The sequence below is a fragment of the Salminus brasiliensis genome, chromosome 25 (genome assembly GCF_030463535.1).
Source record: "Salminus brasiliensis chromosome 25, fSalBra1.hap2, whole genome shotgun sequence".
In the NCBI taxonomy this organism is placed as follows: domain Eukaryota; kingdom Metazoa; phylum Chordata; class Actinopteri; order Characiformes; family Bryconidae; genus Salminus; species Salminus brasiliensis.
In genome coordinates, this window is record NC_132902.1 from 28,198,232 (window position 1) to 28,222,933 (window position 24,702).

The window sequence follows — 24,702 nt, forward strand, 5'->3', positions numbered from 1 at the left end:
TGAATCATTAAAAAAAGAGTACTACTGATTCTACTGAATTCTGCATCGCAGTTATGAGCAAACTGATTATACACAGAAACTAGAAGAACCTTTAATGACCTTTTTTGTTGCTGCTTTTATTTTTAGCCTTTTAACTTCCCCCCCCCCCACACACACACACACACAATTGCATGTAATGCCCCTGACACTATTGATGGCCAGCACCACAGTGAGGTGATGTGGGGAGAGCGCTATCTACCCACCCTGGAGAGAGTAAGGCCAGTTGTGCTCTCTCTGGGCCTCGGCTGCTGATGGCTAGCAGCATGACTGAGATTCGAACCAGCGACCCTCTGATCATGGTGACCGTGCCTTTGTCTGGACCACTCGGGCCCCTTAACTTTTTGTTTTTCTAGACTTTTCGGTCTTGTTTCTCAGGTGTAGGAAGGTTCTGTGTAGTAGTAGACTGTTCTGAAGGGTTTCTGCTTCTGTGCCTTACTTGATAAAAGCAATATTTGCACTCCCACACTGTCAAGCTCCTCTGAAGGATTGAGTTTATGTAAAAATGTCCAAGTATGAATTTTTTTTTTTTGTCTTTCATAGAGTATTATGTAAAGCAAAAATGTAAATTGTATTTAAACATAGAGAAATATAAAAGTATTCATGTTTTCAGCTGTTTATTAAAATCAATAAGGAACTGTACAAAACACTCGATGGAGAAATGGTGCTTATTAGCGATGGTCCTCCTAGTCCTCAAATCACAAGTGCCATTTTGAATGCAAACTGTTCCTTTTTACACTCAAACTAATAAAATAAAATACAACTTTCAAACTGGTCTTTAATGGCTTGTTTACGGTTCGCTGTTCACATTAGTCAACACTGTGTGCAGACCTGATACACCATAAGAAATAAGAGAAAATACTACAATAAGCTGTGGAATGATGTTCTATCCAGACTAACAGCTGCACCCATACAGTGAGATGAACATGGTCCAAGTAGCAATCTTTGGTCTGAAACCCCCCAAAACAATAGCCAAACATGGCAAATACATTAATCATGTGTCGTATTCCCGTCAGCATTAACTGCTGGCCATGTGTTACATTTAGAAATCAGTTACAAGACTAGAAATCTGTAATTAGAACTACAATATAAATAAAAACATCAGCACCATATAAACACCAGCTCAACAAGCTCCCAACACACCGGACCCAAATCATCAGCTCACACACCTACCCAGGCTCCGCCCACAAATGTGCACCGTCATAACAACTGTTGCTAGGTTGGTCAAGCTTCTCAGAAAGCTGCTAAATTTGACTGTAATGAGAGACAGTCACTATTTCTCAATACCTAATCTAAAATGTAGGACTTGTGATGGACTGTAGCTCCGCCTCCTCATTAACATTGAATGGGATCTTTCCCAGCTTCTGTAATACCTGTGCAGCGTAGGCTTGTCCAACCTCCAAACAGAAGCTAATGAAGAACACAGTAGTGGGTGAAGTTTGGATAATTAACAAACCAGCCCTGAGCTAAAAGGAGGCGAGCTGGAGGAGTGGTGAAGCTGTGAAGATGCAGCAGATGCTTCAGTATTTAAACATGGAAACAGTGAGATGAGGGAGAACGGATGCTGATGGCAGGTGGGTAAACTTTCTGCTCCCTCTCAGACGTTTATCCTCCCTATCTGGGTTCACGCTCGCCGTGCTGTTAAAATCCTCTCTCTGTTCTCCTCATACTGATGAAGCATCTTCTGGAGGTCGTGATCAGCTGGGATGACCTGAAAACACAATTTTATTAATAAAAATAATTTCCCGTAATCAGTGTTCATGTTTGATGCTTTGTGTAAGACCATGCTGATGCTCCATGTCAGCAAAGACTGTAGTTAAACCAGCTGCCTTTCTTTAAAGCACAGCTAAACTCACCATAATCAATCAATCAATCAATCAGTCAATGAACCTTTATTTTCACTCAGAAATACTCTGCAGGTAACCCTCATTTTCAGTGTAGCTGAGCATTTACAACAGGTGCTGGTACGAGTGTATCAGAGTTTTAGGGACTCCTGTAGTAAACCCCAGCTCACCGGTGCTCTGCAGCTAACAGCAGATTTTCCAAGTTCAGTAAAAACTCAAGGCCCGGCAGGTGATCCAGTCACTAGAGCAGGTCTGATAACTACTGTTGTTTATAGAAATAATGGAAGAGATGCAAATTGGCGGCTGAGAGCTTCATAGTGTAACTACCAGAACTGTACTGAATTATGAATGAATTAATGTTAGTATTAATAAAGCCTGTATAACTCACAAGCACTGGAGCAGGAACTTTAAACGACGTCTGGTTTATCAGCCAGTCCTCATATAGATTATGGATAGACTCCAGATATTCCTAAAGAGAAACAAAGAAAATGAATAATAACAATAACAACAACAACAATAATAATAATAATAATAATAAAACAATATCAATTAAGTAATTAAAATAAGAACAAAAAATAAGAATGACATAAGACAGAGACAGAGAGAGACAGATAGAGACAGACAGATAAATAGACAGACACAGACGGACAACAGACAAATAGACAGATAAGATGGACAGGCAGACAAGGTAGACAGATAACAGTAATAAAATGTATAAAATATAATTAAAAGAAAAATAAATAAATAGTAATAATAATAATAATAATAATGTGTGTTCTCTATCATTTAGACTGTAATTAATAGACTGGCTCTCTCCTGCAGGACTACAGACAGTCTAGAGCAGGAAGAACACTGCACTGATTCATTGCTGCTTCACAGCTGTACTTCCTGCTGTACCGGTCTCACCATGGGAACAACTTTCTCCTCCTCTCGGCTGCGCTGCTTCATACGCTCGTAGCACATCTGAGGAGACGTCTGCAGGTAAACTGGAGCCGCAAAGAGCGAAACAAGTATTACAGCCAACCTCCACCTTCCTCAACATCTCCATATTTCCACAGAACACAGTAATAACCCCCATAAACCAGCGTGCTGCTCACACAGCATGGAAATACATGCAAATAAACTGCAGCTGCAGCAGCGATCAGCTCTCCCTCAGCCTTCCTCCCAGTTACACACCACTGCCCTAGTCCTCAAGCTCAGGAGTACGAAGCTGCGCATTAGCAAATAAATTTAATTATAGAAGTACACCATATGTCCAAATGTTTGTGGACACCCCTCCTAATGAATGCATTCGGTTACTTTAAATACCACCCACTGCTGACACAGATGTGCAAATGCACACACAGCTTGTCTAGTCCCTGTAGAGAAGAAGTACTGCCAATAGAATAGGACTCTCTGGAGCAGATCAACATCATGACCCTATTGGCTCCATGCTGCCTGATAATGCCAGGCGTGGGCTAGAGGGGTATAAAGCCCCCCAGCATTGAGGAGCTGTGGAGCAGTGGAGGAGCTGTGTTCTCTGGAATGATGGTGGAGGAGCTCCATCCAGTACTTTTGGGATGGGATGAATTGAGGATGATGAGGTGGGGTAACATCCTGATCTCACTAACACTCTTGTTGCTGAATGCAATCAAATCCTCACAGCAATGCTGCTCCTCCAAAATCTAGTAGAAAGTCTTCTTCTCTGGACAGTAGAGACAGTTACTCCAACAGAAGCAGGAGAAAGTCTTTAATACTCTTGACTTCAGAAGAAACAATGAATGAGCAGGTGGACAGAAGTATTGGGACGCTGTATTGGGGCAATGTATGACTATTTGTATAATGACCTACAGTATAGTGTTCTGAGAGCTCAGTTAGCGGATTTCTCTGCGCTGACCAAACCAATAACCCTGATACTGAACTGCGAGTTCACTCAGGTGTGTTTACTGTGTAGGAATCTGGTTCTACCAGACTGGAGTTCCCCACTGCTGCTGTAGAGGATGTGACTTCATTTTCATCTACAACGCATGACATTTGGACGGGAACACCCAAACCTTAACATTAGCATAACTGCCAGTAAACCATGACTCACTACTGGGCTGTTTCATGATGTCAGAATATAAAAAGAACGACGCCCCCCCTTCATTACCAGCTAATCAGCTGCTCTTTGTTTAGTGAGGTGGTTTGCTTTGATTAACCTCACCAATAAGATCCACAGGAATGTCGATGTTCTTGGTAATCCACTCGAACCACTCTGACAAAACTGCGAAATCCACCTCAGGCATCTTCCCACTGTCAAGAAAACACAGCCACAGTCCCACTTAACATAAAACATATGGACATCGGATCTGCATTAAATCTGATGTTTCTCAATGTTTTATTAATACCTCTGTGATAATTACTTGTTTAAATTACAGTATTAAATTACTGTATTCAGACATTCCACTGCTCTAGTGAAGATACGACTCTGCTAAATCCATTTCAACCACCAGCACAGTTCATCCACATGAGTAAAGGGATGTTTTCACAGGAAATGTGAAGAAATTCTAAAATCTGACTTCAGTTTTTTAACTTTAGGGTCGGAGTATCTCTTCAGGTCACATGAGGTCTGATTATAGAGAAAGCTGAGATTGATCTGAACAGTTTTATGATTATTTTTGGATAATTTGTGTATTATCTTACATACATGTGTCTTTAAAGGCAAATTTAGGAAAATATGCAAAAATTCAGAAAATGCCCTCCAGACTTCTGAGAGTCACCCAATGGCATCAATTCTGAGGTTCAGTACCTTTTATAAAGATTTTCCACAAATATGTACTTCGCGCTGTAGATGGATCTTTCCATCATTCTCACCGGCGCCACCTGGAGAGAAACACAAAACAAAATTTAACTGAGTCGACCAATCAGCTACACAGTTTATTTAGTTGCTACAGTCAGGTTTTCGATGTTTTCTATTAGGGCTGTAAGATAATATCGCCGTCTGGGCGTCTGGTCTTTTACTCAGATTTTGTGAAGATAATGGTGGTTTTAGACTAGGACAGTTAAAATAATCCCAACATATCAATATATATATTGTTTACAGTATCGCAATTTATCACTATATACTGGATCATAACTCCTGTACCGTGACAGATATCAAATCTCCAGGTTCTTGACAAATACACAGCCCTATTAGCTAGATATTGTTTGTAGTTTATAAACACCTTAATAAACATGTGATAACAAGATCACTCCTATTACAATACAATACAATAATGTATAGTCATGTTGATCACACCCTCACTGAACTGGGCCCTAGTTCACTTCAGACTCATTTTGGTACACTATATGGACAAAAGTATTGGGACACCTGTTTTCTGAAATCAAGGGTATTAAAAAAAAGTGAGCTGGTCCTGCTTTTGTAGGAGTAACTGTCTCTACTGTCTATTTTCTACTAGATTTTGGAGGAGCATTGCTGTGAGGATATGATTGTATTCTGCGATAAGAGTGTTAGTGAGGTCATGATGATCACCACCTCACGTCATCCTAGACTCATCCCATTCAAAAGTACTGGATGGAGCTCCTCCACCACCATCATTCCAGAGAACACAGTTCTTCCACTGCTCCTTAATGCTGGGGGGCTTTATACCCCTCTAGCCCACACCTGGCATTATTAGGCAGCATGGTGCTGATAGGTTCATGTTAATCTGCTCCAGAGAGTCCTATTCTATTGGCAGTACTTCTCTACAGGGACTAGTAGTGTGCACTACTACACAACATTAATTAGTAAGGTCCACAAACATTTGGACACAGTGTTTACAGTTCAAAACTGCACTGATGTAAATTAGCCTTACTATTGTTGACAGGTGTCTGTCCAGCATGGTCAGCTGTACGTATGTCTGCAGGGTGAGTCCCCATCTCTCTGGGTCCTGATACATCAAAGCCTTCAGAGATACAGTAGAAAAAATATCATATAAACATATAAACACCTGCTTTCCCAAATATGCAGAGTACAACACCTTCACTGGCCACTTTATTAGAAGCCTCTACCTTGTGCCTCCAGTCACTGACCAGTAAAAGGGATGAAGGTCTAGTGGATGTCTAACAATGTACATCAACAGATGAGCTACTCTAACTGTACACCAGCAAGGTGGAGCTACATGGGAGGAGTTTCCAAGAAAGTGGCCAGGGTGAGTAAGCCCAGGTGAGATATGAATAACTGCATCACCCACACATGCCCACAAATACACAATCAAGAGAACCCAAGTTATTAACATCATCAGAGCAGAACCTCACCAGTGGATTGTGTCCCTGCACGTTTCTCCACTTGGAGACCGGCTCCGTCAGAACCTGCAAGAGTCCAGAACAGGTGGCCTTCAGTTTGACAGCAAGACACTCCATAACACATCAGAGACACACACACACACACACACACACACACACACACACTTTAATGGCACCTCAATGTTGCTGGTTTTGCTAAAGTACTCCAGACATGTCGTCTTGCCGCTTGCGATGTTCCCCTCTATGCAAATCTGCAAACACAACAACACACACCGAATTCTGACCGTTTCTCTTTTTACACACACCACCATTTCTGGAGACTGTGGAGTCATGCCACCATCAGTAACACTCAATAAGTTTAAGTTTATATATATATATATACACACACACACACACACACACACACACACACACACATATATACACATATATATATATATACACACACACACACACACACACACACATATATACACACATATATATATATATATACACACACACACACACACACACACACACACACACATATATACACATATATATATATATATATATATATATATATATATACACACACACACACACACACACACACACACACACATATATATATATATATATATATATATATATATATATATATTAATTAAATATTGTAAGTTAAGAACATTTGTATAAACTACATGAACACATTTCACAAAATTAGAATTAAGAATTAGGTAAACAAGTTAAAGCATTAATAAAGTTAGCATTAGTATTTGCAATTAATAAAGTAAACAAGTTAGAATTAGTAAAATAAACAGGTTAGCATTAATGAAGCCAGTTCTGTAGATCTGTGCCTGTGGCCAGAGGGACACTAAAACAACACTGGTTTTAATCATATCTATAATATCGTGACTGGCTCATTATAACTAATACTCACCACTGATTTCCTCTCCTCGCCGTTTCGGACGAGTTTTCCTTGAGAAGGAGACAACATAATGAGAGGAGCGTTCACTCAGCCAGCGTCTCAGTCAGTGCTCTACAGTGGGAGCAGAGACTGGGGTCAAAACCAGCAGCAGCAAGCACCTAATGATCAGACTGATCAGTCAGCAAGAGGAGCAGGAGCTCGACCAATACAGGAGGGAGGAGGGAAGAGAGGCCGGTGAGTCAATGAGCATGCAGATTACACACACACACACACACACACACACACACACACACACACACACACACACACAGTGTGTCTCAGTGTGTGTGTGTCTCAGTGTGTGTGTGTGTGTGTGTGTGTGTGTGTCTCAGTGTGTGTGTGTGTGTCTCAGTGTGTGTGTGTCTCAGTGTGTGTCTCAGTGTGTGTCTCAGTGTGTGTCTCAGTGTGTGTCTCAGTGTGTGTCTCAGTGTGTCTCAGTGTGTGTGTGTGTGTCTCAGTGTGTGTGTGTCTCAGTGTGTCTCAGTGTGTGTGTGTGTGTGTGTGTGTCTCAGTGTGTGTGTGTGTGTCTCAGTGTGTGTGTGTCTCAGTGTGTGTCTCAGTGTGTGTCTCAGTGTGTCTCAGTGTGTGTCTCAGTGTGTGTCTCAGTGTGTGTCTCAGTGTGTGTCTCAGTGTGTCTCAGTGTGTGTGTGTGTGTCTCAGTGTGTGTGTGTCTCAGTGTGTCTCAGTGTGTGTCTCAGTGTGTGTCTCAGTGTGTGTCTCAGTGTGTCTCAGTGTGTGTCTCAGTGTGTGTCTCAGTGTGTGTCTCAGTGTGTCTCAGTGTGTGTCTCAGTGTGTGTGTGTGTGTGGTCCTCCTCTCTCACCGGTCAGAGCGGTCCTGTGGTCAGACAGGGCTCTCCGCAGCTCTGCCGGGTTAACGCGCCCGTGTTCCAGACTCCGGGAGTAAACGGGTAGAGCTGTCCGACTGACTGTGTTTACCAGAGCGCTGATCGCCTTCATCTTCACCGTCGTCTTCCTCCGCCTCTCTCCTTCATCTCTGCAGCTCCGCGACGCCGCAGTTAAAGGGAAGCACGTGATCGAGCGCTTCCGCGTTTCTCTTACGTCACAGCCGGAGTCTTAAAGGAGCCGCAGCCTCAAAAGCCCAGCAGCTCTGTGAGCTCCCATCCCCTGCTGCACTGCCCTGCCCCTGAGGGTCCAGCTATAAACCTGCAGAACATCATTTATACATTTTAGTATACAATAATACTAATTAAAGCTTGAAAGGGAAAGACTGTAAAATAACCAGATAATTAATTGAACTGAAAGGTCTAAAGGCTGAAGGAGCTGTAGATGGTGGTTCTGAAGAAACTGCAAAATACTTTAATTACAAAATTAATATATATATATGAACTTTAATTATAAAATTAATTATATTTAATTATAAAATTAATTTATAATAAATTGCCGTTTCTTCAAAATAGTAAATAAGATAAGATAATCCTTTATTAGTCCCACAGTGGGGAAATTCTCAAAAATGTAAGTAAAAAAAATGTGTATAGACTGGGTGAATACATTTCAGAAAGTTAGAATTAAGACTTAATAAAGTAAACAAGTTAGAATTAGTAAAATAAACAAGCTAGCATTAATACAGTCAATCCTGTAGATCTGTGCCTGTGGTCAGAGGGACACTGAAACATTAAATATGAGAACACTGGTTTTAATCATATCTATAATATAGTGAGGAGGAGCATTCAGGGGTCAAAACCAGCAGCTTCATCACTTTAATGATCAGACTGATCGGTCAGTGAAACACTTAATTTAGCGTGCCTAATAATATGACTAGTTAACATTATTAATATTGTTATTAACAATAATGTTAGTTATAATATTAATGGGGCATGTTCCTGAGTAAATTGCCTGTTTAAATCATTTTAATGTGCAGTTTATAAAGTACTTTATTAATAATGTGTAATGTGTAATGTGTAATATGTATTGAGTATTGTATAAATAGTTGGTACAAATTGGTAAATGGTGGTACGCTGTGTTTGTTTGGGGGTCCTACATATATTATTACCTCATTGCTCATCTTGCCATTTATGTCGTCTAGACAATGACGAGGAATTCTGTATTACCACTAATATTACTAAACATTTTAAATAAATATGAAATCACTTATTTTTATTTGTTAATTAGCTGATTATCTGGACCTGGTGTGTTGGGAGCTGAGTAAACACTAAAATGTGTGGGGCAGGGGGTCCTCCAGGACCAGGGTGAGGAACCCCTTGGTTAGATCTCTGGGTTATTAACCACAGGGCTGTGACTAAGCTGCCACTGTTGGGTCCTTGAGCAAGGCCATTAACCTCTCTGGTCCAGGGGGCGCTGTAGCATGGCTGACCCTTCTCTAAGCGAGAAAACTGTAAACTTTCAGCTCAAACAAGGAGAAGACTGATCAGAGATGCAGCCAAGAGGACCATGATCACTCTGGATGAACTGCAGATCTACAGCTGAGGTGGGAGACTCTGTCCACAGGACAACAACCAGTCGTACACTGCACAAATCTGGCCTTTATGCAAGAGTGGCAAGAAGAAAGCCATTTCTCAAAGATATCCATAAAAAGTCTCGGTCTTCATCTTTTAACTGTGTTTAGAGAAGCTTTGGTTTTAGAATTGCACACCGAGTGGGTTTCCTGGGGCTAAGAGGAACTTTCAGTCAGGAAGTGCATTGTGTGTGTGTGTGTGTGTGTGTGTGTGTGTGTGTGTGTGTGTGTGTGTGTGTCAGAGATAATGGCAGACAAGCAATCCACCCGGGCCGTGGAGGTCGATCTGGCCTTCCTGAAGTCCAAAAGAGGTTTGCTGAAGATAGCAGAACTGGTAAGAAAACTGTTGTTATTTTACAGGGTTTTGTTTTCCGGCCCAGACGAGGAGAGAGCTCGGATCAGCGCAGCGCAGCACCCAGACTGTGTTACACCAGCCGGACAAATGAGCAGAACTGGAGATCCCTGCTCTCTGAAGAGATGTTCAAACGGATCAGTGAGGAGAACTGACCTGTGTCCACAGATCAGCTCATGAAGATCTCCCTGTGTAACAATATTTACTTCTGATCTTAAAGAGGCGGAAACTGAAGTTTAATTAGGGTTTATATATTTATTTATTTATATATATATATGTGTGTGTGTGTGTGTGTGTATTTATTTGATTATTTTTAAATGGAGCTGTTCTACAGTGGAGGTTCTAGATAAGCTCCTCCAGTTAGAGCTGGAGTTCTACAGTGGAGGTTCTAGATAAGCTCCCCCAGTCAGAGCTGTGGTTCTACAGTGGAGGTGAAGGGAAGCAGACGTCTGAAGCTCTAATAAAAGCTCCTCACAGAAAGTTCTTCACCTAATGGTGATGAAGACGCTGCCTGATGCCTGAGACACTGTTCTACCAGAGTTCTGAGAAGAGTTCGGCTCTAGAACCTGCTTTTAGAACCAGATCATTAAAATGGTGGAGGGATACATGCTGCAGGGTGTAGTGCGGCTACAGAAAGTAGTCCCTAAAGAGAACTGCATTAGTTCAGATTCTCTATTCACTATTTTACCTTCATCATCATCATCATCTTCATTCCATATAAAACTCAGAAGACTCGAGAAGCTGCACTGGTGGGTTTGGATAGGAGATCAATTATGGGCTGTATCTGTGTTCTGTGTATCTGTAGTCATGGCGACTGATGTCTGTTTCCATTCACCTCCACTGGTACAGAAATGTACAATTTACAAAAATACTAATTACTAATAGTGAACAGTGTTAATGAGCTCCTGCTGGCTGAACTAAGAGCACATGTGAACGCTCCTGTTTCTCTGCAGGTCTGAACTGAAAACCTCTTCTTCTCTCCATTTCCTGATCAGGTGGTGCTTTTTGTGGCGTTTGTGTGTTTTGCGGTGGCTTCCAGGCCACCATACATCGCAGCCACAGGGGTGGAGTTCCTCGTCACCCTTGCTCTATTTCTGCTCTACCTGCTGAAGCTCCACAAAACCTTCTCTTTCTTCTTTTGGCCACTCATCGTATGTTAAACATCTCACACACACACACACACACACACACACACACACACACACACAATGCTGTACACATGTATTATGGTTTAAACGGTTTAAACCTGGTTATCTGTGTCAGTAAGTGAGTTAGTATTAACACTGAATACCCACGTAAAAACTCATATAATTAAAATATATAGTAATATACTCTGTTCATATTTTTCACATTAAAACAGTGGTGTTCACTCTTATAAACATGAATACAGATAAGCTAAAACACTGTAACGAAGTGTGCATGGAATTACAAACACTGTGTAATAATCAAGGGTTAATCTAGGAGAGGTTTAAAGGGGAATTTTAAAAAGTACATTTTCTTTAGGGACTGTTTTGTATATTCAGCTTAGACCTAAACCATGACAACAACACAGATACAGCCCATAACTGATCTCCTATCCAAACCCACCAGTGCAGCTACACGAGTCTTCTGAGTTTTATATGGAATGATGATGATGATGATGATGATGATGATGAAGGTAAAATAGTGAATAGAGAATCTGAACTAATGCAGTTCTCTTTAGGGACTACTTTCTGTAGCCGCACTACACCCTGCAGCATGTATCCCTCCACCATTTTAATGATCTGGTTCTAAAAGCAGGTTCTAGAGCCGAACTCTTCTCAGAACTCTGGTAGAACCGTGTCTCAGGCATCAGGCAGCGTCTTCATCACCATTAGGTGAAGAACTTTCTGTGAGGAGCTTTTAGTAGAGCTTCAGACGTCTGCTTCCTTTCACCTTCACTGTAGAACTCCAGCTCTGACTGGGGGAGCTTATCTAGAACCTCCACTGTAGAACAGCTCTGACTGGGGGAGGTTATCTAGAACCTCCACTGTAGAACAGCTCTGACTGGGGGAGTTTATCTAGAACCGAGCGTTTCACACCAAACCCCTCAAATCCCCCAAACCTCCACTCTGACTGAGTGTTTAAGTCTGAGCTGGTTAATTCAGTGTAAATTTTACTATTAATAAAATTACTCTTAATATTAATTACTATTGTGTTCATGTTTATTTGCATGTATTCTAATGTAGTATAAATAAAAGCTTACTGTCCAAATACAAACGGCCTTAACTAAGGCTCTGGCACTGCTGCAGGGTTGTGTTTGAGGTGGTGAACATTAGAATTATTCATTAATATAGCTTTTTGTCTTCAGGATGTGTTCAACTCGTTCTTCGCTGCGGCCTTCATAGGTATAATCAGCATCATCGCTATGGCGACTCACACAGTGAAGGGGACTTTAGCCGGAGGGGTGAGTCAGCAACACATGTAAATGCCTGGGCTACAGGCTCTGTTAAATATGTGCCCGGACTACTGTTCACTACCGCCTAGCTGCCTCTCGACCTACCCGTGCAGTCACTGGAGGATAAAGCTAGCTGCTAAATACTCTATATGACGACATTTTCCAGGCTAATTACACCTGGACAAGTATCTGGACAGCCCCATTAAGGTGCCCTAACAGCTTGAATATTAATCTCCATGTAAAAAATGAACTAATAGAATGAGGAGCACTGGAGCAGTCGTCAGCACATGACCCTCGGGTCACAGTTCCTAAAGCCAGGCGTGGGCTCGGAGTGGGAGCTCCATCCGGGACCTTTGGGATGAGCTGGACTAATCAGGACTAATCAGTACTAATCATCCAATCATCTCAGATGCTAACTATGCTACATAGTGCTAATAAAATGTGCTATGTCGAGCTACAAGGCCTCTCCATCATAAAAGACCTTTTTTACTTAGTTTTGACTTTTACTAGTAACTTTCTCTCTGGACCTTTAATGCAGTGCAGGTATTTATGTATTAGCTGAAGCCTGATGCTGTCAGTGAGCCCCATGATAAATTGCTCAGGCTAAGCTAGAGCAGGGTGTGACGGGGTTGGTGGGGAGTGTGTGTACTCACAGCTGTAGGCCTTTGTTTTTGTGCAGATTATGAGTTTGGTGGCTGTGGTGTTGTGGTGTGTGGATGGATATTACCTCTTCAAGAAAATCACCTTCAATCAGCAGAGAGCAGCAGCGTCCTGAGAAGCTACAGGAGCTCGTCTGACCTTCAGTGACCGGTTGAGTTAGGGTCACCGCCCGTCCCGTACAGAATCGTCCTTTATTTGGTTCTCAGATGTTGCGTCCCGTACTGATCCAATTTTATTCTGTATTTCTATTCATGTATATATTGTATATATTCATGCACAGACGTGAGGGGGAAGAGGCACATCCTTGGCTGGACAGCGTCAGTGAAGATGATTACAAGGCAAATTGTAAAATGGGCAAATGTTATTTTAGTAGACTGTTGTGGTTTGATTGATTGTTTAGGATGTTGAGTTTTTAAAGTGGAATGAATGATCATTTATTTAATATTCAGTAGTATTAGCCAATATAAATATTATATACGGCCATTTAAAGAACAATCATACTAATGGGATAATGGTTAATAAATAAATAAATACATTAGTTAAGAGAAAACATTTATTCTTTAATATGTAAATATATTTTATTTAAATGTTAAAGGTCAGGGCCCTGAGGAGCCGTGGTGGTCAGGGCCCAGGGGAGCCATGGTGAACGTCCCTTATTTTCATTTCTGAAAGTTGGTGACCCTAGTTTTAGTTCAAAAAGAAAGTCTGGCCAAATTCAGTTCCTTCTATTAATCCAAGTGTCGCCGCCATGTCTGAACCTCTTTAGTTTCATTACATTTAATTTTATTTAATTAACAAGTAATGAGAGCTTAGATTAAACAATTATCATGGAGCCCGTTATCAACGGCCTGTCTACACCATCACACACTCTCCTCAAACCGTGTGGAGGTGTTCAGTGACCTCTAATAGACTTGATTATGTGGTTTCTGACACTGTATGACTGTCTGTTATCTAGAACATGAACCTAAGTACAAACCCAGTTCCGGCTGCTTCTGTTTTCAGCTTTAGTCCAAGTGTGTAGAGAACAGTGTAACAGTGGTGTGGCAGCCATTAATGTTACTGTAGCTTCTACATAATAAAGGTGCAAGGTGTTTGCGTCATTGGTACTAAACACTCACACACTGGTGTACTTTGGACAGTGAGCTCACACACACCCGAAGCAGTGGGCAGCCAACTCCAGCGCCCAGGAAGGGGCCTCCAGCAGTTGGGGGTTAGGTGCCTTGCTCACGGGCACTTCAGCCATGGATTGAGGGAGGTGACAGCCTTCACTCCCCCCACCCCCAGTTCTTACCTGCCGGTAAGATTCGAACCGGTGACCTGCCGGTCTCAAGCCCACGTCTCTAACCAAGATTTGGTGTAAGATTCTAAGACTTGTTAGCTAGATTCGCCTCGTACTTCCAGTGCTAAAGCTAAAGCTAAAGACCCAGGCTGGGGAATTGTTCTTGGCCAAATCATCACATTAAAGTGATTACAGTTGCATACACCCATCAGCCATAACATTAATACCACATGCCTAATACTGAGTATGCCCCTATTGTCGAGGCATGGTCTCCACATAGACCTCTGAAGGTGTCCTGTAGTGTCTGGAACACCGAGACGTTTGGATCAGGCGCTTTAGGTCCTGAGGTTGTGAGCTGAGAACATCGGACACCCGTGACCCCGTCACCGGTTTATATCAGGTCATGTAAACAGGTCTGATCTGCAGTTTTTATGCTGTAATATTTTGTGCTTGTTTAAACCAGGATCAGCGATCAGCGAGACCTTGCAGGATTAGTGGTGACTTCATTTGAATATCATTTATGATAAGCCTGTGATTTCTACAGCACTGTATAATTCATCTTTAACAATGTATACTATTGTTTTTACTGTAATATTCCTGTTTGTTATACCAATCTGTTAATATCCCATATCACGGAAATTACACTCACTTTATTTTACTTCATTAATCAATTTGTAAAGTTTCAAAACAGCTGAAACGACGTATTTCAGATCTGAATGATGATATGAATGAGGCACAAAACAAGGCAGCCAATGAGAACAGAGCTTATTTACATGCATATATTAAAATAACAAACTCACCTAACTGAAAAACAGAAAGTATGGGAAATGGTTACGTAAAAAGATGATTTGACTGTTTTTGACATCTTAAACCTCCATCGCATGAGAAAAAAATTTAAATATAAGACAAATGTGGCCTTTTACTTTCTTTTTCTGGTACAAATGTGTAAACCTGAATTTCGCCACCAGATTAATGACTATATCTAAAAATATAATATATCTATAAAGGGTGTGGCATTGAACTGGTTTGTGATAGAACGTTTTCAGTCAATATAGTCAACCAGTTCTCTTCCACAACAGTTCTGAGTTTGGATTCCCCAGGGGTCAGTTTTAGGGCCTTACTTATTTTCTCCATACCTTTTTTCGCATTGGGATTATTCGCAGATATGACGTGGCCTTTCACTACTATGTTGGTGATGAGTTACAGCTGCACTTTTCTTTTGTAATGTGAAATGAATAGATGTAAAAACGTGGATGCTTAGTAACCTCTAAGCAACTAAATGACAGTAATAGATCTTTAATGTATAAATGGAATAACAGGGGGCCTAGCATTGAACCCTGAGGAACTCCAATGGCAGATCCTTTAGATAACGCTACGCAGATAAGTCATTTTATTTTATTTGATCTAGTATTTGAATTCATGAAAAGTTTATATTGTGCTAATTTGGAGAGAGGCGTTTGATGATGGATACTGTTGGACATCAGGGGAGCATCACCGGTGGCCTGGTTCTGAGACCTTAATTATCAGGCCTATAGAAGCAGCGTAGACTTATTTTTATTGTTGTGCTGTTTGTAGAACACATTATGTATTCTTGTACATTTTATGGGCTTATATAAAATTATATATTATTTTCTGTTAATTATTTTACTTTTTCATCACTGCTATAAGTGCTATATAAATCAAACACATTGGAAATGTTACTATGGTTACCAGATAATGAATAATAGAAGGAGGGTAGATGGATGTATGGATGGAGAGCTTTGGTATCTTCTGTTTTGAGCAGAAATACAGATGTTAGCCATAGTAGTGCTGTGTTTCCGTCCTCTCTGTGAGTTTCCGTTTCTAGTGCTGCACATCAGCTCACACACACACACACACACTCATATACACACACTCACACACACACACACTCATATACACACACTCACACACTCATATACACACACTCATATACACACACTCACACACACAGACACTCATATACACACACTCACACACACACTCATATACACACACTCATATACACACACACACACACACACTCATATACACAAACACACTCATACACACACTCATATACACACTCACACACACACACTCATATACACACACTCACACACACACTCATACACACACTCATACACACACCCATACACACACACTCATATACACACACTCTCACACACACACACTCAGACAGACATTGCAACCAGAAGAGTGCTCACACACACACACACACACACACACATACATGCAGTACTGACTCTAGCCGGACAGAGCACTGGTTTTAGGGTTGGGACGCTATTTTCGCTGCAATGGGGGACATGGAGGATCCAGATCGACGAGGAGACCCCCCAAATCCATCTGTTTTTTCTCTACTGCTAAATAAAGACTTCATCTCCGCTAGGAAAGGACAGTTACTGCTCGGAGAAGTGGTGAGTTTGTGTTTTTAGCTTTAGCTTTACTCTGCCATTTTTCTACGAGGCTTAAGTTGCCTTCTTTTTCGAACTCTCCGTTCCACCTTAAATGGTGCAGCAGTTCCATTCTGGCGCCTGAGGCGCCAGAATGGAACTGCTGCACCATTTAAGGTGGAACGGAGAGTTCCCCCAGTTCAGTGCGTCAACATAGAGGAAAGTTTATCCTGCGGGTGTTAGGAGTGTCTAACCCCCCTAAAAAGGCGAATCAAGCTACTATCATATATTTTAACCTTCTTATCGTGTCTCAGAAACCTCGTATCTTCCAAAACTGTGTCGTGAACGAGGGAAAGGAATGAATGAAGGAAGCGGAGTCATCTGCTTTCAATCTGGGTCACACTCCCACTCCTCTCCCTCTGCTGGGGTTCAGCCAGGAAACGCTGCTCTCCACGTAGTAGGAAAGTGGTCAGTTGTTGTGGAAAATGTAGGATTGTCAGGTCAAATCATCATAATTATATATAATAAACTTTATAAATATATATACAGCAGTGATATCTGACTTCTAGGACTATCTGAACCCAGCCAGCATGTCCTATTTATACACAACAGAGCAGATCAAAGCGTTTTTTGATGATATTATCAAAATTAATTATTGATTGAATTGTAAATAGCTTGTTAATGCATCACTTTTTGCATCACTTGTTATATTATTACCATATAAACTATCTTATCTACTTTTATAGTATGAAGTATATGTAGAATTATATATACTTTACATATATATATATATATATAAATAATAAAATAAAAACATGAATATAAAACATACAGAATGAAATATATAGAAATAAAGGCACTATATAATTTTAGAATAAACATAAATAAGCATTAATGCAATAAAACAATTACACAATATTAACATAAAATGTGTAAATGCACCATAATATTTGTACTCTTCACATTTTATTACTTTCTGATATATTAAATGACATAAATAAACAGAAGCTGTGTATTAAATGTGCAGAAATGTCTTGGTAGATATTTTATTTGTTTATGTACATTAAAAAATATTATGAATATTATGACCACCCTTGGTTTGGCCCATAATATCAGCTCTAGCATACAGGAGCACTGTGTAGTTCTGTAAGTCCAGGATCTCAGGACCCCACAGGACTGACCACCACAGAGCAGGTAGGTAGTATTTTTGGGTGGTGGGTCTACATTCTCAGCACTGCAGTGACGCTGACTGACGTGGTGGTGGTGGTGAGTGTGAGTTAGTGTGTGTTGGGCTGGTGGTACCAGTGGATCAGACACAGCAGTGCTGCTGGAGTCTGTCTGTCCCCTCACTGTCCACTCTCTGATAGACACTCCTACCTGGCTGGTCCTGGCTGTAGATGAAGGTAAAGTCAGAGACAGAAGCTCTGTATAGAGCAGAGTTAGTGTTGGTCATCCTCTAGTCCTTCATCAGTGCTTACAGGACGCAGCTGGCTTCACATTTCTGGTTGGTGGACTATTCTCAGTCCAGCAGCACTGCAGTCTGATCCACTCCTGAGCACTGAGGAACAGGCTGAAAGGAGGCTGACAAAGTGTACAGAGAGACAGATTATAGAAATTATAGAACTACAGAGTGTTCATAATATTGTGATATGACTCTGTGGGTTGTGGTACACTATTATACTGTTATATACTGTATGCGTTGAGCTGGGAAGTAACACAGGTCTTAGGGGTAGTGCTGAGTTGTGGTCTTGTGATCAGAGAATTGAGTGAGTTTCTCTCTGAGCTGCTGACTGGCTCTCACACAGGCCTATATTTAGCATTTTAGCACATTTTACAGCATTTAAGACTTTAATGTCCAGATAAATACTAACTTCATATAATCCGAAACTCTTCTCAAATACAGGTTATCATGCACATCAAACTTAAATGATTAAATGCTCATTATAACACAGTCCAGAATTAACAGCTATACACTAATAAAGGAGAACTCCAACAATTACTCATAATTCATTGCTTAACTCAGTCTGTGAGAAGAGTTTAGTCAGAGTCGGGGGTTCGGTGTGAATCTGAGCTTCACTGTAGAGAAACTGACCCACTCTGATCTCTGTACAGTGGAGGTGAATGGAACCAAGAGTTGGTTGCCATGACTACAACACAGCTACAGCCCATAATTTATCTCCTATCCAAACCCACCAGTGCAGCTACACGAGTCTTCTGAGTTTTATATGGAATGATGATGATGATGATGATGATGAAGGTAAAATAGTGGAGAAATGTCTGCTTCCCTTCACCTCCACTGTAGAACAGCTCTGACTGGGGGAGCTTATCTAGAACCTCCACTGTAGAACAGCTCTGACTGGGGGAGCTTATCTAGAGCCTCCACTGTAGAACAGCTCTGACTGGGGGAGCTTATCCACCTTCTAACGTTGTTTTCTCTGTCCAGGCCTCATCCTTCATCTGCTTTGTGTGTTTCTGTGCTTCGGCGGCGGTTGCTTTCGTCACGGCTCCTCTCGTCTTCTTCCTCAGTGCACTCTTCCTCTTCTTCGCTTACTCCACCAAATTCAACCAGCGATTCAAAGGCTTCCACTGGCCTCTCATGGTAAGATGACTGCGCTGACCTTCTTTAAACATTTTATTAAAAGTGCTGAGTGTGATTTATATTTTTGTTTATTTATTTATGAATTAACAATTACATAAATAATAAAATTACTTATTTAATTAAATAATAAATCATTATTATTAGCTACAGCTTAAAATATTATGACTGCAAATGTTTGTAATCACAGTTTTTCTTCTTCTTCAAGGACTTTTTGCGCTGTGTCAGCGCCTCCATCGTCTTCTTCATCATCTCCATAATGGCGGTGTCTAAGTATGGGGATGGATCCTCCAAAGCTGCAGGAGTAAATAAGCCTTATTCATAACCAGCATATAACCACCTATTCATCCCACAGCAGATTAGCCCCACCCATTCAGCCTACAGCAGTTTAGCCCCACCCATTCCGCCTACAGTAGTTAAGCCTCACCCATTCCGCCTACAGTAGTTTAGCCCCACCCATTCAGCCTACAGCAGTTTAGCCCCACCCATTCACCCTACAGTAGTTAAGCCTCACCCATTCAGCCTACAGTAGTTAAGCCTCACCCATTCAGCCTACAGTAGTTTAGCCCCACCCATTCCGCCTACAGCAGTTTAGCCCCACCCATTCAGCCTACAGTAGTTTAGCCCCACCCATTCAGCCTACAGCAGTTTAGCTCCAGGCTGGTTTATAAGACAAAGATCAGATCTGATCAGATTGGCATCAGTTGATACTGAGCATTAAGAATGTGGATCAAAACCTGGATCAGGACCTCTCTACTGTACACCAATTATAACAAGTTTTTAAGGGGGGGTTAATTCCAGAAAAGTTAGCATTATATTTATCACTGCTTATTCGGTTGGAGGTATGTCTGAAGGCTCACTCTCTCCCGCAGGTGTTCGGCTTCATCGCCACCATTGTTTTTGCGCTGGATTTCTATTTCATCTTTAATGAGCTGGCAGACTTCCTTAAGGGGGGCGGCGCCAACAACGAGCCTCAGAACACACGAGGTAATTCACATCCTGTCATTTCCCCTCTCATCTCCTTCTCTCCCACAGTCACTGCAGGTTCATCAAGCTTCCCCCTCTAATCATTTACATCCTTTAATTCCCAGAGGAATCTGAGCTGTGTGTGGAGAGGGGAAAGTGAGGAGTTGTGGAGTGTAGATCACGATAACAGCAGCTCTAACTGAGTAGAATAAACAAGCAGGCCTTTAAACTGGTCAACAAGGTCTTCCTTAGCCAGCTGTTTAAATCTTCTGCTGGACGACAGAGAACCAAGATGTTTTCTGTAGTTAAATTGCTTCTGGTCATCTTCTTGTGTTCCCATAGCAACACTGTCTACCAGTTTTCCCACCAATCAGACAGATATTTCTCCAGATTCCCACTAAAGACTCTTTCTGCACCATACCAGTGTGTGTGTTCATGCTGAGTGTGTGTGATGGGTAGAAAGCCCAGAATTCACTCCTGTATTATCGGAATTTCCTGTAGGTGGCGTAATAGAGCAGATCAATCTTCAGAGCACAGTGAGAGCTAGCCAGGCTAAAGTACAGCTTCCAAACATGGTGGAGTTAGTTTCACACACTGATACTGTAACTAAGACCACAAAGTAAACAGTGAGCACCTCTCTTCCATATACACTGACAGTAGCAGCTGTTCTGGACCTAGGTGGGTCAGGAGTGTACTGTAGATGTGATGGTGGGTCAGAAGTGTACTGTAGATGTGATGGTGGGTCAGTAGGAGTGTACTGTAGATGTGATGGTGGGTCAGTCAGGAGTGTACTGTAGATGTGATGGTGGGTCAGGAGTGTACTGTAGATGTGATAGTGGGTCAGGAGTGTACTGTAGATGTGATGGAGGGCAGGAGTGTACTGTAGATGTGATGGTGGGTCAGTCAGGAGCGTACTGTAGATGTGATGGTGGGTCAGAAGTGTACTGTAGATGTGATGGTGGGTCAGGAGTGTACTGTAGATGTGATTGTGGGTCAGGAGTGTACTGTAGATGTGATGGTGGGTCATGAGTGTAATGTAGATGTGATGATGGGTCAGGAGTGTACTGTAGATGTGATGGTGGGTCAGGAGTGTAATGTAGATGTGATGGTGGGTCAGTCAGGAGTGTACTGTAGATGTGATGGTGGGTCAGAAGTGTACTGGAGATGCGATGGTGGGTCAGTCAGGAGTGTACTGTAGATGTGATGGTGGGTCAGGAGTGTACTGTAGATGTGATGGTGGGTCAGGAGCGTACTGTAGATGTGATGGTGGGTCAGGAGCATACTGTGGTTCAGGCTGCAGGAAATGGATTGAACTCCAGCTGCTCTGTGTTCTGAAGCATGTGTTGTCTGTTTTAAGCTCTTCAGTGGAAACTGAAATGAGTAATCATGGTTAGACTCTGTCAGTCAGCAGTTTGTCAGCAGTACTGCGGATGTCAGCAACATTAAAATAGAAACTGAAAGTCACTGAGAGGCTGAGAGCAAGGCAGCCTAGTGCTGTATGAACATACGTCTATGAAATTAGCACATAAACACTGTGTATTTACTAAATACAATATAATATATATATATATACTATATATATATATATGTGCACACACTAGACAATAGAATGCATGCACTACTGAATGTGGATTTGATTGTGCAGAAAGTGCTGAGAGATGTTCTCGTTCTCAGACGCAGACTCAGATTCAGACTCGGACTGAAGCTGCAGCCACTGAAGACCAGTGATGAGTGACCACTAAAGTGCCTGAAGGAAAACTACAGGGCCTGAGGGAGAACCAACCCGCGCAGGACTGTATTCAGGCTCTTCTGTATCTATTCATTAACCAAAGAACAGTGTTTTCCAAAACCTTCCAAACTAACATTTAAGTCTCTACTGTTGTGCCTTATAGGGTGGAGCTAAAGGCATGTGAAAAAGTTAGGACACCCCATGAAAAGCTTTGTGTTTTTATATATTATGTATTTATATATCTGGACTTTTGGTCTTGTGAGATGGAGGTAAACTAACTAAACACTCACAACTGAAAAAAATTAATTAATACATTTGTCCTTTGAAGAAAAAGTTCACCACCCACTTTCATCACTCCTTCAAAAGTGTAGAATCAGAGTCGGGAGCAGAAGATCAGATGCAGATGATCAGAACATGGTTGGAGAGGATTATTCTGGAGGAGTCTGGAGTCTGATTAAACTCAGACGTTTAGTCTGGTCTGATCTTAATGGTTGAAGTGAGGGGTGAAGAAGATCACCATGGTCAGATCCAGAGAGCTCTCTGAGGCCTTCAGAAAGAAGGGTGGAGATGCAGAGGAGTCTGGGAAGGGGTTTAAACAGATCTCAGAACAGTTAGAGATCAGCTGCTGTTCCACTGTCCACTAAATCATTTATAAGAGCTGACCAACATGACCAGATCAGACCATCCCAACAGCCCAACAGCAGAAACACAAGACGAGTAAAGAAGAGCCCAACAGTCCTAAAATGTTTAATATCTCATCACAGGACCTACCGGTAGCTCTCACCTCAGCTGAAGGTAAAGTACAGCTTCTATCATCAGAAAGAGAGCAGACAGGTTTGATTTTAATGGGAGGAGAGCAAGGAGGAAGAGAACACCTAGACCAGACCAGGACATCTGGAACAATGAGCTTTGGACAGATGAATCCAAAGTAGAATTATTTGGACACAGTAACAGAGAACATGTTTGGTGTAAACCAGACACAGCATTTGAGCACAAGAACCCATATCATGGAGGTGGAGATGTCCTGGTTTGGGACTGCTGTTCTGCAGTAGGGTCTGGAGAGCTTTCCAACACAGAATCCACAATTATATCAGAGGAAGTTTGAAGACAATGCGAGAAAATCTGTGTAAAAGCTAAAGCTGAAACATCACACAGCTGAGAGATCTCTGCATGGAGGAGTGGGAAACACCTTCTCCCAATTGATGTGAGAGACTGTAGATCAGTATAGGATAACAGCTATTAGAGCACAGGGTGTCCAAACATGAAGAGCAGATCTCCAGACATTTAAATATACTCAAAAACACAAATGTTTTCATGGGGTGTCCTAACCTTTTTACATGACGGTGTGTTTTAAACTGCATTTTTATACCTGTGATGACCATCTGAGTGTTTATGTGTGTGTGTGTTTGGGTGTTGTTGTTTTGGGTACGTTGGTGGGTGTGGTTTTGGAGTGATTTCAGTAACTGACCGTCAGAGAGGTGATTTAAATTTTTTGCACCAAAAAATATAGTTTACATGAATTTACATGCTGACAGGAGGGTGGCTGGTCTCATCCATCTGTCCAGCTGCCATAAGTTCACGTGTGTGTGTGTGTGTGTGTTAGCACTGTTTTGTAATGCCTTTGCTGCAAATAATATCTGAGTGAATGAATTCATTAAATCTAGTTGATATATATTTCTCATTATGAGATTGCACCAATCAGCCATAACATTAAAACCACCTGCGGAATATTGCATAGGGCCCCTTTGTGCTGCCAACAGCTCTGACCCCAGGCATGGACTCCATAACAGCTCCGAAGTCCTGAAAGTTTTAAGGTGGGCGGAGCCTCCATGAGCATCAATGAGAGTCTTGGCCAACTGACTGTTCCATCACTGCCTGATAGATCCACACCTAGACAGGAGCCCCTGGAACCAGATCATCTTTACTTTGTGGTTTTAATGTTTTGGCTGATAAGTGTATCTGGTTTCTGGATCACCTTGTATCTCCATTTTTTGTTGTTTCTCTCTTTTCTTCATAAAGTATCAGAATTTCATAATGAACGGACCAATAGAAATGCTCCAAAATGAATGAAAAGAATAAAATCTGACTTCCATTGAAGGTTAAGAAGGTTTGTATTCCTACTCCTGTAAAACTGCCATTTTGGAGATACGAGGTTTTTGTGGAACAGTAATAATAATTAAAGAATTCTATTCTCACAGCTTTCTTCTAATGAGAAATATTAGTTTTATTTGCTACATTTAGGAAGCTTTCACGCAGCAGTATATCACCTTCACCTGTTGCCTATATGCTGCAAACGGTCACAGGAAGCCCCTGAGCTGTGGTGTAACCCTGCTGAACGTGGTCAGCAGTGGAGGGTCCTGTAGGCTCTGTAGTAAAGGATTGTATTCTTGTCCACATGAGTGCAGCATGTCTTCTTTCTGCCTATGACCCACGCTGGTGTTTCAGAGAAGCACGAAAAAGCTTTAATGGTTGTCTTTGACCACTTACTGCAGTTACACCTCACCCCTGTAACTGTACACTTTACCTTTATTACAATAAACCTGTTTCTCACTCTGGTTTATGGACATTAATGTTTCATTACATTTCTCAGCTTTGGAATCCTGCTTGTTGACGTCAAAAATACAATTACAGACATCTGAAAGGGCCAACATCCTACGATATCCCCCAGAGCTCCACTTATATTAGTGTGGGTTTATGAACAAAGCAAAATACCATTTAATCCCATTGCTCTCAAGGTGGGGTCCAA

The 24,702-nt window shown here is 41.6% G+C and overlaps 3 protein-coding genes across 4 annotated transcripts; 2 read left to right on the plus strand and 1 right to left on the minus strand.

Annotated features, from left to right (window-relative positions):
* Positions 1 to 636: 636 nt before the first annotated feature.
* On the minus strand, positions 637 to 8,099 carry tk2 (thymidine kinase 2). Of its 2 annotated transcripts, none has more exons than XM_072671348.1 (10): positions 7,896 to 8,099; positions 7,048 to 7,085; positions 6,299 to 6,373; positions 6,135 to 6,188; positions 5,693 to 5,782; positions 4,648 to 4,721; positions 4,063 to 4,151; positions 2,787 to 2,866; positions 2,269 to 2,349; positions 637 to 1,747 (listed from the first exon to the last, which is right to left on the minus strand). In XM_072671348.1, exons 1-10 carry the CDS (start codon positions 8,029 to 8,031, stop codon positions 1,661 to 1,663), a joined length of 804 nt encoding a protein of 267 aa, XP_072527449.1. In that variant the 5' UTR covers positions 8,032 to 8,099; the 3' UTR covers positions 637 to 1,660. The 2 variants fall into 2 exon arrangements, with proteins under 2 accessions (XP_072527449.1, XP_072527450.1); XM_072671349.1 differs by having other exon boundaries at positions 7,048 to 7,146; positions 7,896 to 7,982.
* A 1,692-nt stretch (positions 8,100 to 9,791) lies between these two features.
* Positions 9,792 to 14,086, plus strand: LOC140548007 (chemokine-like factor). The gene is made up of 4 exons (XM_072671350.1): positions 9,792 to 9,881; positions 10,895 to 11,050; positions 12,229 to 12,324; positions 12,995 to 14,086. The coding sequence occupies exons 1-4, from the start codon at positions 9,795 to 9,797 to the stop codon at positions 13,088 to 13,090; spliced, it is 435 nt and encodes a 144-aa protein (XP_072527451.1). The 5' UTR covers positions 9,792 to 9,794; the 3' UTR covers positions 13,091 to 14,086.
* A 2,272-nt stretch (positions 14,087 to 16,358) lies between these two features.
* On the plus strand, positions 16,359 to 24,511 carry cmtm3 (CKLF-like MARVEL transmembrane domain containing 3). The gene is made up of 5 exons (XM_072671242.1): positions 16,359 to 16,689; positions 19,109 to 19,264; positions 19,470 to 19,565; positions 20,134 to 20,248; positions 21,902 to 24,511. Exons 1-5 carry the CDS (start codon positions 16,570 to 16,572, stop codon positions 21,928 to 21,930), a joined length of 516 nt encoding a protein of 171 aa, XP_072527343.1. The 5' UTR covers positions 16,359 to 16,569; the 3' UTR covers positions 21,931 to 24,511.
* Positions 24,512 to 24,702: the final 191 nt, after the last annotated feature.

Coding starts and splice junctions, on each gene's coding strand:
- tk2 (XM_072671348.1), bottom strand. CDS start 8,031: ATGAAGGCGATCAGCGCTCTGGTAAACACAGTCAGTCGGACAGCTCTA. Junction 5,783..6,134: donor TGCAGGGACACAATCCACTG/GTGAGGTTCTGC, acceptor GTATCTCTGAAG/GCTTTGATGTATCAGGACCC. Junction 2,350..2,786: donor AGGAGAAAGTTGTTCCCATG/GTGAGACCGGTA, acceptor GTTTCTCTTTAG/GAATATCTGGAGTCTATCCA.
- cmtm3 (XM_072671242.1), top strand. CDS start 16,570: ATGGGGGACATGGAGGATCCAGATCGACGAGGAGACCCCCCAAATCCA. Junction 16,690..19,108: donor AGTTACTGCTCGGAGAAGTG/GTGAGTTTGTGT, acceptor TTCTCTGTCCAG/GCCTCATCCTTCATCTGCTT. Junction 19,265..19,469: donor GCTTCCACTGGCCTCTCATG/GTAAGATGACTG, acceptor TTCTTCTTCAAG/GACTTTTTGCGCTGTGTCAG.
- LOC140548007 (XM_072671350.1), top strand. CDS start 9,795: ATGGCAGACAAGCAATCCACCCGGGCCGTGGAGGTCGATCTGGCCTTC. Junction 9,882..10,894: donor TGCTGAAGATAGCAGAACTG/GTAAGAAAACTG, acceptor TTTCCTGATCAG/GTGGTGCTTTTTGTGGCGTT. Junction 12,325..12,994: donor AGGGGACTTTAGCCGGAGGG/GTGAGTCAGCAA, acceptor GTTTTTGTGCAG/ATTATGAGTTTGGTGGCTGT.